This window comes from Accipiter gentilis, chromosome W (genome assembly GCF_929443795.1).
Source record: "Accipiter gentilis chromosome W, bAccGen1.1, whole genome shotgun sequence".
In the NCBI taxonomy this organism is placed as follows: Eukaryota; Metazoa; Chordata; class Aves; order Accipitriformes; family Accipitridae; genus Astur; species Astur gentilis.
Window position 1 is genome coordinate 18363003 of NC_064918.1, and position 18058 is coordinate 18381060.

The 18058-nt window shown below is 43.6% G+C and overlaps 2 protein-coding genes across 3 annotated transcripts in view; both read left to right on the plus strand.

Annotated features, from left to right (window-relative positions):
- The window catches only part of LOC126035336 (uncharacterized), a 141275-nt gene that overhangs the window by 113951 nt on the left and 9266 nt on the right, over positions 1-18058 (plus strand). The window lies entirely within an intron of this gene.
- LOC126035401 (ubiquilin-1-like) lies at positions 1143-12174 on the plus strand. Its single transcript, XM_049793963.1, has 3 exons — positions 1143-1435; positions 11012-11122; positions 11662-12174. The coding sequence occupies exons 1-3, from the start codon at positions 1277-1279 to the stop codon at positions 11668-11670; spliced, it is 279 nt and encodes a 92-aa protein (XP_049649920.1). The 5' UTR covers positions 1143-1276; the 3' UTR covers positions 11671-12174.

An 18058-nucleotide genomic window follows, 5' to 3' on the forward strand; every position in this document is an offset into this window, starting at 1 on the left:
CTGATTCCCAGCTATGGAATGCTTCCATAGTAATTCTATTTTTAAAGTAGCAAAAGGTTGTTATTTTGGTATATTAAAGGTTGAAAGATCAAGAAAACGAGAATGAGCAAGAGGGAGCCATGAGCAATCACAAAACTTAATTAAATGTTTGATGAATTTACGATCTTGTTGAGAAGGCACAAGCAGAGGCCTTGCTTGAATAGATAGAGCTGGAAAAGATAAGAACTCCTGCCTTTGTTCTCGTCCTTGTAGATAATTTAGCTTCAACTAGCCATATGGTTTTACATCACTAATGAAAACTTAGATAATAAGAGCACTAACAAGCATTTTTTAGGGACTAACGTGCATTCTTTAGGATAAGATGTATCAAAACATGTAAAGGACCATAGTGCACAGAATCACCTGAGGAGGGTCAAGTAGCGGACAAGTGAGGAAGACTATGGAAGACCACCCGAGGACTCCTGAAGACCACCAGAGACCTTCAATGTGCCTGCGTAAAGGACATTTGCATACGCTAATAGTTTCCTGGAAAACTAATGAATATGTATAACATTTCTTGGAAATCTAGTGAATATGTATGTAGAACATGTACTTAACCTGCACGATAGGTGGAGCGATCCCCCTTGCCCCCAGCGCTGCAATAAAGAATGCCTGCTTTCTAAAACTCCAAAATCGAGTCTTAGAGAGTTACCTCGACTGGCTTTTTCGGTAACAGTTTGAGATATTGAGTTTTACCCTTAAGCTGATGCTAAACAAGTAACCTAGAAGCAAAAGGCAATTTTATGATCTCTCTTTACATAGGTTCAGAAGCTGTATGTAGTTTTTCTCCCTCACTTTTTAACGTGAAAGTCGTACAGGTCATGGCACGGCTTTGTTACTTCATCCAACATCATTGTGCGTTATATTATATGCAAGTAATAGTGCAATTATATGTAGGACATCAACACTGTAATATTGTAAAACTCATAACATTTTGAATGCATTTACTTGGAACTTCAGAGTACTGAAGTCACCTGACTATATCCGAAAATAAATGTAAAACTTCCATATGGCAGTTTAAGGAACTATTTGCCACTGTCTCTTTTTAAGATTTTAAATCTTCAAACTAACGCGCAAGCGCGCTGAAGGCGAATCCACGCCCGGGGAGACAGCTCCCCCTTTCTAGTGACTTCCCCGGTTCGGGGCGTCATCAGTGCGCGCCGCTTTGGGAGCGAGGCTGTGGCGCGGAGGACTCGCCTGGAGCTGTGCAGTTGGAGCGAGTCAGGTCCCACCCGCCATGTCGGAGGGCGCGGAGAGGTCCGCGGGGGCCCACAGCTCCTCTGAGTCCTCCGCCCAGGGTTTCGCTGCTGCCGAGCCGCGGATCATCAAAATCACGGTGAAGACTCCCAAGGAGAAGGAAGAATTCGCTGTGCCCGAGACCAGCAGCGTCCAGCAGGTGAGGGGTTGGGGGCGGTGGGTGGGGAGCGCAGCCAGGGGGAAGAGCCCTGGCCTGTGGTTTCCGCCTCCTACGCTTGGAGGGTGAAAGCCCTTCGCGATGACAAAGCAGCTTCTGCTTATCCGAGCTGCTCTCGGCGCTGTTGGGCGAGTATCGGGGCTGGCCCGGCCTTGTGGAGGGCCGCTGCTAACTGAGGTTATCGGGAGTGGTGAAGAAACCTTCTGCCTCATCTTCTCCACGGCTCCTCCCTGTTGCGATGCTGAGAGCCGGCCCGGGAGGTGGACGTAGCTCGTTTTCGCAATTCTGAGTTGCTCTGCCGAGCTGACTCAGTCTGGCAGTAGGAGGCTCGCTGGCTAACTAGTACAACTGTAGAAAACATATGCAATCACCTCCGTGGCAGTGCTATAGTGCCAATAATTATCTTGACCTAAAATTGGCTTTAGAAACAGCGAGTAGGCTATGGCAAAGATCTCTTAATTTTAGAAAAGCCGCGTCTTTAGACTGTATAAAACTTCCACTACAAATAAAGCACAGCTTCTGCTGTGCTTCAGTATACTAGTGTCTGATAACTCTGAATTGTTAGGGTCTTTGTTCTAAGTTTTTTATGAAAGTTAGTATCTCATTGTGCCTTTGATTCAAGAGAAACAGTGGCACCTACTGAATCATTGACGCTATTTCCTGCAGCACTTCAGTTTTTTGGAGGCCATCCATGTGAGTATTTACCAGGACTTAATTTGTTTAGATTAGGAGGCTACAAATCGTAGGAAAGGTGTGGTCAAAGCATAAGGCAGATATCTATAAAGCCAGTCTCTCCTACTTGTGAAGGATGTAGATATTGCTATGCTAAAATACTTGAAAAGGTAAAATTCCCTGAAGGAGATTCAGAACTTACTTCATTTTCTAGAAAATTTCTCTGAAATTCAATGTATGCAACTTGACATCATGTTATTTTTTTTTTGTGCAGTAGGTAACTGCAAACCTCACAAAAAACCACAACGGTTATATATGTAAGAGTGCAACTGATGTATAGAAATGGAGCTTTAAATCGTTATTTGCTGATGAGTCAGAAGACACATGTTGTTTTCAGAGGGGAAATGCAAAATGTGAGTTAAAAAGCTCTGATCTTCTAGCCAGGGTGCTGGCTCTATACATTTTACAGACTCTTGCGCCACCTAGTTGTAAAATTCTTTGTAGTTGCGTTTTGTTTTTTATAAAACACGCTGATTCTAATTTAAGGGTCACATTCGTCCTGAAAAGCAGTTTGATTGCAATAATATTGGGGACTTCAGGAACTATAAACAAACTCATTTAAGATGTAAATTTGCGATATATCTAACTTTAACAACATGATTTCAAATATCAGGTTTTTCTAGTAGACGGTTGTCTTAAAAACTGAAATAGTTATACATGCTAACAAACCCATAAATTTTTACTGAAAACAATCATAAAAATTTAAGTGATTAATAGAACATATTGCTTTAAAATGTCTTAATCTTCTATAGATATCTTAAACTTTAAATATTGTCTTGGTATCCCTTTGAGCTGATATTAACAGATTAGATTTGCAGTTGAATCTTCCTGCGAAGTAAGACTGCTGCTGCCCCTGTGGGTCCGCCATTTGCTTTGATTCCTGGGCAAAGTTACAGCTGGCACAAAAAAAAAAAAAAAAAAAAAAAAAAAAAAAAAAAAAAAAGCAAGACTGTAGTGTGACTAGTATTGGCTGTTTTTCTTAAACTGTCAAAATAAGTTGTTAATAATAAGCATTATATAGCATAATAACAATAGATGTGATACTTCTAGAGCCAGCCCTGAAAATAGGTTAGCCTCAAATAAACAAATTGAGCATCTGTTCAAATGCATATGGGATCAGCAAGTGGGTTGTTCTGTTGGTATAGGCAAGCAGGCAACGTCTGCCCTATTTGTGGGGGGAGGCAGCCTAAACTCGTACAACTGAATAGCTTTTATTTTGCTGTGTGTTCCTGTAGCTAATATTATGACTTAGTGAGACTTGGGTTTGTTTACAGTCACTTCAGAATAGAGCCAAACCAAAACCCTAAGACTTTTAGATAAATATTTTGGGTTATTAGGGCTAAATTTAGGGCTACACAAAGTGTATTTTATGTTGCTCCATTGATGTAAGTCAGGTTTGCAACTGTTCAAAGTTGAGGAAGATTTTCCTATGTTGGAAGACTTCAGTAACATAGGGTTTGTTATTGCTGATCCTATGTTGTGCCTCTAAGAACAGGCAGTAGTATGTAGGTCAAAATGAAAAATAACCCTCAAGTACCAAACTGCTCTGGGAGGTCAGTTGATTGTGTCACCCATCTGTCTTTATTTTCCATGGAACTTATTTGATTATGCTGAGCACAGCTTGGCTCAGTATTAGGACAAGGACCAAATATTTGCTTTGTTGATTTGGTATGATACTGAACTTGCAGGCCCATACACTGCTCTGCAAAGACTTCTATTCATGGTAGGTAAAGATGAATACCTATAAGCCTGCTGATTTGAAATCCCAATACGCAGGAGACTTTAGCTCAGTTAGCTCTGTCTTTCATCTTTTTTCCTTAGTTTTATTTTGTGGGTTCTGTGGGCTTGACTTTAACAGTGTGTTTTGGTAAAACTCATATACACAGAGAGAGTGAGCAGTCATGTTACAGACTACTCGTGCATTACTGTCTCTTCTTAGTGAATGACTTGAATTATTTGAGTGATGAGGTGTTGGAACTGGTTCCATTAAAAGCAATTTTACTTTCTTCATTTAGTCTGTTTACCCTGTAGGCATTCTTGGAATGCCAACATAGCAACATTGGCAAAGTTCAAGATGTTATTGTAATTGATTCAGAGTTACTATCCACCAGCACGTATGCAGACTTTAAGATATCAAATTATGCACTTTGTGAACACTGTAACTCTTAGAGAATAACATAGGTTGCTTTATATTTTTAATTATTAGGCTAACAGAGTTTGGATACAACAAATGTGCGCTATTAATTTTAAAAGCCTGCAGTTCTTGCAGAGAATTATTGTCAATCCTGTGATTATCTGAAAATTTCAGGGTAATGTCTGTTTGGAAAAGCTAGTGAAATCGAGTTTAGTTCATATAACCATAGAAAACAGTTTAAATTTTTTTTTTTCTCTTTTTATTTAACGTCAACCTTTCTTCAGTGAGGAATATAGTTTTCAGTAGTAATAGATTATTATTATCAGTGTGTAGTATATTTTAAAACTAATTATATACCTGAAAATTGTGCTTTCTGTACTACACTGAATTATAAACAAACTCACCTACTGAACTATATGTGTAAATGTATACATTGCATTTGGGACTCTGTTCATTGACAAGTGGAGATCTGGTTAGAATTGTATTCTCTGTGTAAAATTTGAATAAATATTATTGTTGAAACTTTAAATCCATAAATCCAGTGTTTCAGATTTGTGCCTGGTTTTCACAATCACAAATTGGCCATGTTTGGCATATAAAGATCACGTGTACATGTTAAGGGGAGCATTGGGTGATTTGATAGTGGAACATCTTTCCTAACTTCTGTATGCTTTTAATATTTCTTATAATGCTTTATTTTATAAGGACAGCTTAATTTCAGTTCTCTTAACATAACCAGTTCTGTCTTCCCTGTAGTCTGGGGATTATTGAACAGTACGACCAAAAGAGGTTGGAACTAATATAGTCCAATCTGTTCTTCTTTTTCAGTATTACAATCTAGCTTTCTGTTGGCACTAAAGGAACTTGAGTGCGTGAATTGTTTAGCACTAAAGTTAAAGCATCGCTTTTTTCACCATCTTCTGTCTCAGTGCACTGAAGCACATCATTGATACATCTGTGTGACTGTTTATGGAGTCAGCCTTGTAATATAGTCTGATTATTCACATTTCTTTGAAATTGCTGTTTGATTCAGCACTTAAGTAATTTTATTTTTCTCAGACTTTGGAAACTCTATTAAAAGTGATTTAGAACAATGGTAATTTGCTGTTTGATAGCATAGAAACCTTTAGAAGAAAGTATATCGACCTCCCTGATGGTTGACTTAACTGATATTTTTCAAGATGCATCTGCCTAACCAAGGTAATTGGCAAATGTTTTCTGACTGGCGGGTATAATAAAATATGAATACCTATTTAAATAATACTCTAAAGTCTCTTGTTTGCAGATACTTTTATGCAGAGTGAGTTTCATTTTGAGGTTTCAGTATAAGGGTAGGTGTGGTGGGTTGACCTTGGCTAGCCACCAGGTACCCACCAAGCCGCTCTGTCACTCCCCCTCCTCAACTGGACAGGGGAAGAGAGAAAATATGATGAAAGGCTCGTGGCTCGAGATAAGGACAGGGAGATCACTCAGCAATTACCATCACAGGCAAAACAGACTCGACTTGGGGAAATTAATTTTCTACCAATCAAATCGGAGTAGGATAATGAGAAATAAGAACAAATCTTAAAACACCTTCCCCCCACCCCTCCCTTCTTCCCGGGCTCGACTTCACTCCCGAATTCTCTACCTCCTCCCCCCGAGCGGCACAGGGGGACGGGGAATGGGGGTTGCGGTCAGTTCATCACACGTTGTCTCTGCCTCTCCTTGCTCCTCACGCTCTTCCCCTGCTCCAGCATGGGGTCCCACCCATGGGAGACAGTCCTCCATGAACTTTTCCAATGTGGGTCCTTCCCACGGGCTGCAGTCCTTCAGGAACAGACAGCTCCAGTGTAGGTCCCCCGCGGGGCCACAGGTCCTGCCAGAAATCCTGCTCCAGCATGGGCTCTCCATAGGATCGCAGCCTCCTTCGGGTGCATCCACTGGAACAGGCTTCCTAGAGAGGTGGTCAGTGCCCCATGCCTGTCAGTGTTTAAGAGGCATTTGGACAACACCCTTAATAACATGATTTAACTTCTGGTCAGCCCTGAAATGGTCAGGCAGTTGGACTAGATGATCTTTGTAGGTCCCTTCCAACTGAACTATTCTATTCTGATGTTTAAAGTATGGATCTGCTCTGCAAAGTGACTGTACAGAAGTGTCTCCTTTTTAGTCAGTGTCGTGGTTTAACCCCAGCCAGCAACTAAGCACCACGCAGCTGCTCACTCACTCCCCCCACACCCAGTGGGATGGGGGAGAAAATCGGGAAAAAGAAGTAAAACTCGTGGGTTGAGATAAGAATGGTTTAATAGAACAGAAAAGAAGAAACTAATAATGATAACACTAATAAAATGACAACAGTAGTAATAAAAGGATTGGAATGTACAAATGATGCGCAGGGCAATTGCTCACCACCCGCCGACCGACACCCCGCCAGTCCCCGAGCGGCGATTCCCTGCCCCCACTTCCCAGTTCCTATACTAGATGGGACGTCACATGGTATGGAATACACCGTTGGCCACTTTGGGTCAGGTGCCCTGGCTGTGTCCTGTGTCAACTTCTTGTGCTCCTCCAGCTTTCTCGCTGGCTGGGCATGAGAAGCTGAAAAATCCTTGACTATAGTCTAAACACTACTGAGCAACGACTGAAAACATCGGTGTTATCAAGGTTCTTTGCATACTGAACTCAAAACATAGCACTGTACCAGCTACTAGGAAGGCAGTTAACTCTATCCCAGCTGAAACCAGGACAGTCAGCTGTTCTACTTCATGTGTATACAAAGACATTGGCTTTGTTCAGTGACAAAACGTTTACTAGAATTAGCTCAGCTACCAGTGCAAGTTGGATTGTCTTTGTTCCTTCCCCTCCCCCCCCAACTGTGCATCAACAGACTGCATCAACTATGCATGTCAAAACCTTCAGAGGCAATCAAGTTGAGCAAGTGTAATAAGTTCTAACTTGACTTGTGGAGACTGTTCTCTTCTGTTACTGTGGAACAAAAGAGCAGAGTTCTGTTGTTAAGAGTATTGGGTTTTAAGATCATGTGAATTTGAGGATATTTGGTATGGAAATCATTGAGTGTGTAAACAAGAAGTGGTAGAGTGCTGCTAAAAACATTCTCAGGGTAAAAAAGCCCTATACTGTTCCTGTCCTTAAAAAATAAAAACCAAAACCAAACTAACTCCAAAAAATGCTCCCCCCATCCCCCCCCCCCCCCAAAAAAAAAAAAAAGGGTGTGTGGAGTTCTTAACAGAAAGAAGTTAACTTAAGGTGAAATGGTAATGTAGGCAAGGCACTTCGGGACTAGCCTCAGATCTGCTCTAATTCTTGTGAAATTGACAAGTTTTTATGCTTTTAGGAGACTGTGACCTTGAATTAATTCACTTTAGTTTATGCTTTCTTTTTTTTTTCTTTCTTAGGGAAACTAGGCCTTTGTCCATCTACATGATAATCCTGTCTTTCTGTCTGAATGCCCCCCTGTTTTCTTCCCACTGATGCCCCTATATATTATGTCTAAAATTGGTATCACTTTTTACATTATTGTTATTGTATTCAGTTAGTAGAGCAGTACAGTCAACTAGTTTCTGTGAACATGTTAGGTGCTAGGTATGGATAAACATTACTTTTCTACAACTTCAACCCTTTTTTTGTTTGGATAAAACTGAACACGTTTGTGATATTGTAATGGCTAGTATTGTTGCAATGAAGTCAAGCTTGAATTTTTGAACAGTAAAACAAATTGGCTAAAACCATTGTTTGTAGTATCTACATATTAATAAAAAGTGAAGAGTTAGTACAATAGGAGAATTAGATGGAAATGTTCATCATTCCCAGCCACCTGGCAAGACTTTGAACTTTACCTGCTTCTGGTTTCCCTAAGTGCCAAACTATTATAAAGCATTATCTCTATTTTACTGATAGTGTTATCTAGTTCAGTTGTACAAATTGAAGATTTAATTACTACAAAGATTCTTTTCTTACAACTGCCTTAATATGTATGAATTCCCATTGTTGTCTCCTTTCCCTTTCTCCATTTTCTGTCAATTGCATATGTTTAATTTGAGACACTGAGATGATGAGTACTGGATTGACACTTTAAGTTACATTTAGGGTAAAGAGCTAGTTGTCTTCAATGCTCACATCTAACAGTTTCCAGAGTTTATGCTGTTTTCATTACCATGGCACTGGAGATACTCCAGTATCAGGAATCTACCTTGTAGATTGATCTTGGTCTGCTTTTCCTGGTTATCAAATGTTGCCTTCTCATAATTCCTAGATATATATGCAGCAGTGAGACACTTGCACTGTATGTGCTTCTGTGTTAAAGAAATTGCCTCTGGTTTGTGTATTTGCCAGTATAAGTGAATGACATGAGAATGCTTGCAGTTCAGTGGCTGAAGAAGATGATACCAGTTTGACTTGTCTTTCTGGACTGGACATTGAATTGACATTGCATTATAGAAATAATGCAAGATGTTTTTCATGTTAGAGTATATTTTTATTTTTTTCAAAACTCTGATTCACTGTGTTTGTAGTACCTATTCTCTCCTGTAGGGTCCAGTTCTTGTGTTTATGGATTTGATATCTCTTCTGTTTTGAGTAGCTCTTGAACTTTATAAAAATACATAGCTTATTTGAAAATAAGAGTATAAATTTACAATGAATGTAAGACAATTATACCAAAGTCAGGAAATCAAAATTATTGTTGATGTTGACATGTGGGTGGTTGGTTGACTTTGGCTGGCTGCCAGGTGCCCACCAAGCCACACTGTCACTTCCTTTACTCAGCAGGACAGGGGGAGAAAATAAGATGAAAAGCTCATAGGTTGAGATAAGGACAGGAAGATTACTCACCAACTACTACCACAAGTGTATTGGTTTTGTCTGGCAAGGTTTTGGTAACGGGGGGGGGGGGGGGGGGGGGGGGGGGAGTTACAGGGGTGACTTCTGTAAGAAGCTGCTGGAAGCTTCCCCTGTGGTCGAGAGAGAGCGAGCCCATACCAGCCGGCTCTAAGACGGACCCGCCGCCGGCCAAGGCCGAGCCAATCAGTGATAGTGGTAACGCCTCTGTGATAACATTTTTAAGAAGGAAAAAAAGTTGGGACGGGGGAAACAGCCGCCGGAGTGAGGAGTGAGAACATGTAAGAGAAACAAGCCTGCGGACACCAAGGTCAGTGAAGAAGGAGGGGGAGGAGATGCTCCAGGCGCCGGAGCGAAGATTCCCCTGCAGCCCGTGGGGATGAAGACCCTGGTGAGGCAGGCTGTCCCCCTGCAGTCCAGGGAGGTCCACGGTGGAGCAGATCTCCACCTGTAGCCCGTGGAGGACCCCACGCCGGAGCAGGTGGGTTCCCGAAGGAGGCTGTGACCCCGTGGGGAACCCCGCGCTGGAGCAGGTTCCTGGCAGGACCTGCGGATTCGTGGAGAGAGGAGCCCACGGAGCAGGTTTTCTGGCAGGACTTGTGACCCCGTGGGGGACTCGCGCTGGAGCAGTGTGCTCCTGAAGGACTGCACACCGTGGAATGGACCCATGCTGGAGCAGTTCGTGAAGAACTCTAGCCCGTGGGAATGGCCCATGTTGGAGGAGTTCATGGAGGACTGTCTCCCGTGGGTGGGACCCCACGCTGGAGCAGGGGAAGAGTGTGATCAGCCCTCGTCCTGAGGAGGTGAAGCGGCAGAAAATAACGTGTGATGACCATAAACCCCATCCCTGTCCCCCTGTGCCGCTGGGGGGGCTTGGTGGTGAAATCCGGGAGTGAAGTTGTGCCCGGGAAGAAGGGAGGGGTGGTGGGAAGGTGTTCTGAGATTTTGTTTTATTTCTCATTACCTTGCTCTGGTTGATTTGTAATAAATTGAGTTAATTTTCCCAAACTGAGTCTGTTTTGCCCGTGACGGTAATAGTGAATGATCTCTCCTGTCCTTATCTCGACCCGCAAGCTTTTTGTTATATTTTTCTCTCCCCTGTCCAGCTGAGGATGGGGGAGTGATAGAATGGCTTTGGTGGGCACCTGGTGTTCAGCCAGGGTTAACCCATCACAACAAGTAAAACAGACTTAACTTGGGGAAATTAATTTAATTTATTGCCAATTTAAAATCAGAGTAGGATAGTGAGAAATAAGAACAAAACTAAAAACACCTTCCCCCTACCCTTCCCTTCTTCCCAGGCTCAACTTCACTCCTAACTCTTCTACCTCCCCGCCCCATTTGGGGCAGGGAAATGGGGGGTTGCAGTCAGTTCATAACGCATTGTCTCATCTGCTCCTTTCTCCTCACACTTTTTCCCTGCTCCAGCATGGGGGCCCTCCCATGGGATACAGTTCTTCATGAACTTCTCCAACATGGATCCTTCCCACAGGCTGCAGTTCTTCACAAACCTCTCCATCATGGGTCATTTCCACGGGGTATGGTCCTTCAGGAACAGACTGCTCCAGTATGGCCTCCTCTCCATAGGCTGCAGCTTCCTTCAAGGCACATCCACCTGCTCTGGCATGGGGTCCTCCACAGGCTGCAGGTGGATATCTGCTCCATCATAGACCTCCCCAGGCTATGTGGGGACAATCTGCATTACCATGGTCTTTTCCACAGGCTGCAGGGAATTCTCTGCTCTGGCACCTGGAGTACCTCCTCCCCTTCCTTCTTCACTGACCTTGGGGTCTGCTTAGTTGTTTCTTTCACATTTTCTCACTCCTTACCCTTTCTTAAATATGTTATCACAGAGTCAGTATGTAGTGGATGAATCTTTTTCTCCAGCATTGCACCTACAGTTGGAAGAGAGCTGTGGATTTCAAGAAAGTTATGTGAAGTTACTCAAAAGAGTTGTAGATTATGTAAGTGTCACCACAGTAATTGAAATATATCATTCCCTTTAATTTGAATAGTGAATCAAGTGTGTACGGGTAGCGTGGTTTGTTGGATAACTTATTGGAATGGAATGTCTTGCAGGAATGCTGACCCAGAAACTCAGTTTCTTTACTATCTATAGGGCTATATTAAATGCAACTGTCATGCATTAACTTTGACTCTTTTGCATTTTTTAAAATATGTTTTCACAGAGGCACCACCAGTTTTGCCAATTGGCTTGGCTTTGGCCTGTGGTGGGTCCATTACTGAGCCAGCTGGAACTGGCTGTGTCCAGCATGGGACAGGCCCTGGCCGCTTTTCACAGAGGTGGCCCTTGCAGACCCCCCACTACCAAAACCTTGTCATGTATATCCAGTACAGTCATCTTGTAACCATTTCTTGTTGCAGGTGGTTATGGTTGTAACGCTCAATAAAAAAATCTGTATTTGACCTTTTTATTTCAGAAAATTATTATTTCCTATTATGTACTTCCAAACTCATGTTAAATTTGTGTGGGGGACCTCAGCTGGACTGAGGCCCCTGGACAGGACGACTTTGACCTTGAGAAGATTCCAGTCTACCCTTGAGAGAACAAACAGGAACAAGAAGAACTGCAAGATAAACAAGTTTTGAGGAAGTGTCGACCACAAGACAAGGTGTACGTTTCCTTTTGGCAGAAGAGCTGAGTTGTGATGAACTGTGCAAATGTTAACCAATGATAAGACAGCATAACAACTTTGAACCAATAAGAAAGAGACACATCTGGGGAAGCTAAGGGGAAAGAGAATATAAATGAACAGAGAAAGAGAGCAATAAAGGGGTTTTTTTTGCACTAGCTTGCATATAAAGTTTTGTTCTCTTGTCGTTTTGTCCATCTCGACTGCAACAATTGGTGACCCCAATGTAATATTTTATTGATCGGTGGAACACTGAGAAAGTTTGACTGCTGGATGGGCAGTGGAGACGGAGGCCGGTGAAGCTGAGAGCGGCGGTGGAGCTGCTAAGTCCGCAGACCAATAATTGACACCTAACGTACCAGGTGAGCCACCGGGAACATGGGCGTGACACTTACAAAAGAGGAGGCTAGCGTGCTGAACGTATGGAAAATGATATTGAAAAAGCAGGGACTGAAAATGGACAAACTAATGTTACAGAGGATGCTGGTATGGGGAAAAAATAATGGAGTGCCAGCATCCACTGAAACTGCGTTCAGCATAAAAGTATGGGAAAAAACAGGAGAAAAATTAATAGATTGTGCAATGCGGGGTGACAAGGAAGCCTTGGGACTTTTAACTATGTGGTGATTATTATTAGAAACTCTAAAAGCTCTTAAGCGACAGCAAGATGAGACCGAAAGAGCTAGTGACAGCAGCAGTGAAATATAGGATGGTTTGGGAAAAATGGCAACGGCCGCAGGATTGACAAACCCTTTTCTTAATGATTTAAGTGGAAAAGACACACCCCCAAAATTGGCTGGCACTACGGAACCGTGGAAATATATGCGGCCCCATGAGACTGTAAAGCCTCGACAATATTTATGTCCTCGGGATACAGGTAATGAACTATATCCTCCTCTAGTTAAAGAGGCTCGTGCAGAACCTTCTGCACCTCCAATACCAGAGAAGTGGGAAGGGGCGGTGGGGGGATTGGTTACAGGCTCAGAGGCTCCCGAGTTGTACCCCCCCCCCGCCACCTGAAAGACCGGGGGATGACTGGGGGGATGATGAGGAACTGCAACCAGCTGACTTGAGATCACACTCAAGAGAGGGAGTGGGATGCCGTGGGCCTCCTCAGCCCTGGACGTTACCTCCCTCCGAGATAATGGTCCTCCCCAGAGACCCTGCTAATTTTTTGAAAGAGGTGAAAAAGCGAGCCATGGAGGAGGGGAATTGGGACTTATCCGAGGCTATCCAGACACCCGGATTGAGAGACAGTTGCCTTGTGGTCCAAAAAGAGCCTATTAGGCTCACGGCATTTCCAGTAATTCGTGCCACTCAACAGGGCCAGGGCGATGAGCATGTTGTGTTTGCCTAGAAAGCAATACAAGATCTACAGAAGGCTGCTACCCAACATGGCCCAAACTCTCCTGCAGTTATGCAGTTATTATGCTTGGTAGCAACTGATGAGCTAGTTCCCTTGGATATAAGCCAACTTGCGCAAATTATATTTCAGCCAGTGCAAAATGCAGTATTTCACAACATTTGGAGGCAGTGTGCTGATTTACAGACAGCAAAAAACTTGCAGTTAGATCAGCAGGACCCTAGATATGGGGTGGGGACAGAAGCACACATGGGATTAGGGCAACATAGTAATGCCCAGGCACAAGCCCGATGGCATCCGCTTGTGTTGGAGCAAGTGAAAGCGATAGGTATAGAGGCTATCATGAGAACTGCTGAGCTTTCAGAGCCAAAACCATGATATACTACCATAAGGCAGGGACCCAAGGAACTGTTTCTGCTGTTTGTAGAAAAAATAATGGCGTCTGTTGAAAAACAAGTTTATGAGCCCACCTTGCGACAGATGCTGGTAAAGCAACTAGCTCGTGATAATGCGAATGAGGACTGTCGAAAAATTATTGAGGCTTTGCAAGGCGATCCAAGTATAGAGGACATGGTCACTGCCTGTGCAAAAGTAGGTTCAGTGAAATATAAAATGTCAGAACTTGCCACAACCATGTCAGCTCTCTGGCTGGAGAACCAGAAGTGTTTTTGTTGTGGCAAGGCTGGCCACCAAAAAGCCAATTGTCCTCATAAAAATAAAAACAGGGGGGCAGTCTCTTCAGGCTATGGGAACTGTAAGTTGTTTAAGATATGGAAAGCCAGGACATTTTGCGAAGCAGTGTAAATCTCATTTTCATGTCAGTGGGCAGCTGTTGGGCTCAGGAAATGGCAAGAAGAGCGTGAGGGACATGTGCAGACACAAATGACCCCTCAAGGGGCGCCTTGGCCCTTGCAAGGGTCGCTGGCAGGACCACAAACCTTTGTGACAAGCTATGGGGAAGGACCGAGGGGTCAGCCGGGATGGATGTATCCACCTCCTGCACAGTGACCCTAACTATGCAGGCAGTGTATAAGGTGCCTCTAGAAGCCTGGGTCTCCATTGCACAAGGACTAAGTGCATAATTGATAGGACGATCAAGCAGTATCCTGCAAGGATTAATGGTGCATGTGGGAGTGATTGATGCTGATTTTAAAGGACAAATAATGGCAATGGTGTCTACCGCGACATCTCCAGTGACTATAAAAGCAGGAACACGGATTGCACAACTTGTGCCATTTAGGAGTTTTGTCCCAAGAACAGAACCCATGATTCGTGGAGATCGCGGCTTCGGGTCCACTGGGAAACCACAAGTATATTGGACCCAAAGCATTGCAGAGCACCATCTGGAAATGACTTGTATTTTGACTATGGAGGGTGCCTCTCCAGGACACCTTAAACTTGTTGGATTACTGGATAGTGGCGTGGACATTACAATCATATCTCTGAACCACTGGCCTAAGTCGTGGCCTGTGGTTTCGAACAGTGAAGGGGTCTTAGGAGCGGGAGGAGTTCAGCATAGTCTGTTGGCAGCCAAACCTGTGCTGATAAGTAACCCAGAAGGGCAGAAAGCTACGATACAGCCTTATGTCACTTCCCTGCCAATGAATTTGTGGGGAAGAGATTTGATGCAGCAGTGGGGGGTGCGACTGACCATGGATTTTCGGTAGGGGCCACTGTGATGTGGGCCAAAGAGCAACCGACTCTGGCTTTGCAATGGTTGACAGACAAGCCGGTGTGGGTAGACCAGTGGCCCCTCAATTGAGAAAGCCTTATGGCCCTGAAAACTTTAGTGGAAGAGCAGTTGGCTGCAGGACATGTTGAACCCTCTCATAGTCCTTGGAACACCCCTGTGTTTGTAATTAAAAAGAAATCTGGAAAATGGAGACTTTTGCATGATCTTAGGAAAATAAATGATGTAATGCCACCAATGGGGGCTCTGCAGCCAGGCCTGCCATCGCCCACGATGATCCCGATGTGTTGAGGATTTCTTGGCTGGGCGAGGGCATGTGAGCAATCCAGCCGTTAGGTGGGAATGAAGGATAAATTTACAAAGTGCTGGAGCAGTCAAGGACGCTGTGTCCTTGTACGCTGGGAAAAAGGAAGATAAGAAGAGCCTGACGAACAACTCCTGGATGCCGAAGAATGAGATAAGTAACTGCTGGACACCTCGTGAAGAAGCTTGCACAGCCAATAGAGAATAAGATAGTGTCGCGTGAACCGGGGTATTGTACCAATTAGAGTATTGTATAAGGCGCGTGCACAAGCGCATAAGGTATATAACTGTGCTAAAAGTTGTAGTAAATGGACTTCGCTTGATCACATTGGTCTGTGCGTGATTTCCCCTGTGGATCCTCCACAACACTGATGAAATGGGATATCGTGGTAATGGACTTAAAAGATTGATTTTTTACCATTCCTTTAGCAGAACCTTACATGGAGAAATTTGCCTTTACTGTACCATCGATAAACAATGGTGAGCCTACAAAAAGGTATTATTGGAAGGTATTGCCGCAGGGAACGAAAAATTCCCTGACAATCTGCCAATGGTTTGTGGCAAAAGCATTGACTCCTGTCAGAGAAAAATATCCACAGTGTTATTGTTATCGTTATATGGATGACATTTTGTTAGCCGCACCTTGTTTGCCGTTGTTAGATGAGATAGAGGAGGACACGCGCAAATCACTAGAAAATTATGGATTGATCGTGGTGCCTGAAAAAGTGCAGCGACAGCAGCCATGGTTGTATTTGGGAATGAAAGTGTTAGATCAAGTGGTGAGGCCGCAACCTATTTAGTTAGAAGTGAATATAAAAACACTGAATGATGTACAAAAGGTGGCAGGAATGATTAATTGTATTCGACCCTATTTAGGATTGACGTCATCTAAATTACAGCCACTTTTGTACCTTTTGAAGGGGGATGCTGATATAGCTGCTCCTTGAAAATTAACACCTGAAGTGAAACGAGTGATTGAAGACCTAGAACAAGCAATTAGCAAAAGTCAAGTGTGGAGGATTGACTTGACTCTGGCCGTGCATGTTTTTGTGATGATAGATGGAATGATGCCCTTTGCCATGATAGCACAATGGAATTCTGATTGGTCTGACCCACTACATGTGTTAGAGTGGGCGTTTTTGCCTTTTAGACCAAATAAGACAGCTCCTGGGATTTTTGAACTTTTGGCACAAATTATTATAAAAAAGTGAGCTTGATGTCGAGAGTTGACAGGCAATGATCCTGAGAGAATAGTTATTCCTGTTCAAATGGAGTTTTTTGAATGGTGTTTTGCCAACAATTCAGCCTTGCAAGCAGCATTGGCAGGTTTTGAGGGGCAAATATCTTATCATCTCCCCACTCACCCTATTATAAAATTAGGCAGTCAAGTGCAATTTGCGCAAAAACAGTTAAGCCAATCAGAACCAGTGGCTGGGCTGACCGTGTTTATGGATGGGTCAGGAAAAACCGGAAAAACAGCTGTTGTATGGTATGATGGCCAGCAGTGGTAGCAGCTGATCAAACGTCAAGATGAGTCTCCACAAATTGTGGAACTCCGGGCCATTGGTGATGGTTTTTGAAAATTTTGATGAGCCATTAAATATTGTCACTGACTCTGCATATGTCGCTGGTTTGGTCCAACGATTGGATAATTCTGTGTTAGGTCATGTGACAAATGAAAGATTATTTGGGGTATTAAAATTATTATGGCTTGTGATTCAAGAGCGACAGCATCCGTATTATGTTTTGCATGTTAGAAGTCACATGACGTTGCCAGTTTTTATCGCTGAAGGTAATGCTCAAGCCAATGCTGCTGTAGCAGGGGTAGCAATAGGACCAGTACCTAATGTTAAACAGCAAGCTGTTGAGTCCCATCAATTTTTTCATCAAGGACACCGGGTGTTGAAGAGGCAGTTTCGTCTGTCTAACACGAAGGCCCGGGCCATTGTCGCAGCATGCCCCGATTGTCAAGGACAGCATGTTCCTCGGTATTACGAAACCAATCCATGTGGGTTATGAGCCTTACAAGTTTGGCAGACGGATGTCACGTGTCAGACTTTGGATGAATGAAATATGTGCATGTTTCGATTGACACCTTTTCTTCTGTTATCATTGCTACAGCACATGCTGGGGAATCAGCAAAGGATGTTGTTTGATATTGGCAACATGCGTTCTCGGTTGCAGGTGTTCCGCAACAAATTAAGACTGATAATGGCCCAGCATATAAATCTAGCAAGGTGGCATTGTTTTGATCTTTTTGGGGAGTTCAACATGTGACTGGTATCCCTCATTCTCCCACAGGACAAGCTATTGTGGAGCGTGCTCATGGCGCCTTGAAGCATATGCTTCAAAAACAAAAAGGGGGCATGGTGGGGGAAAGTCCGGAATCACGCCTTAATAAAGCCATATATGTTTAAAATTTTTTACAGGTAACAGATGATTCACCCCAGCTGCCAATGCTGCAGCATTTTGGATCCCTGACACCTACCTCTGGGGTAACACCAGGGGTCAAGGTGCAAGTAAAGGACCTGGTTACAGGTCAATGGTCCTCTCCATGTGAACTGTTGACATGGGGAAGAGGATACGCTTGTGTTTCCACAGATGGTGGTCCTCGGTGGATTCCAGCTCACTGTGTTCGGCCTGTGGTGGATGGTGTGTGCCAGTGATGGATAGATAGTTTCGCAGCCAAAGCAGAATGTGTGGATCACCCTAGCCAACAGGACAGGATTCTATTTGTTTATCTACTGCCTCGCCTGGTAATCCGTTCTCAACATGTTTGGTGGGTCAACCCTTGGACAGTTGGCCTGTACCTGCAGATCAACAGTGGGTGGCCAATGGTTCAGGAGTGGTTGATAACTGGGATGGATGGGTTCCATATTTAAGCCAAGGT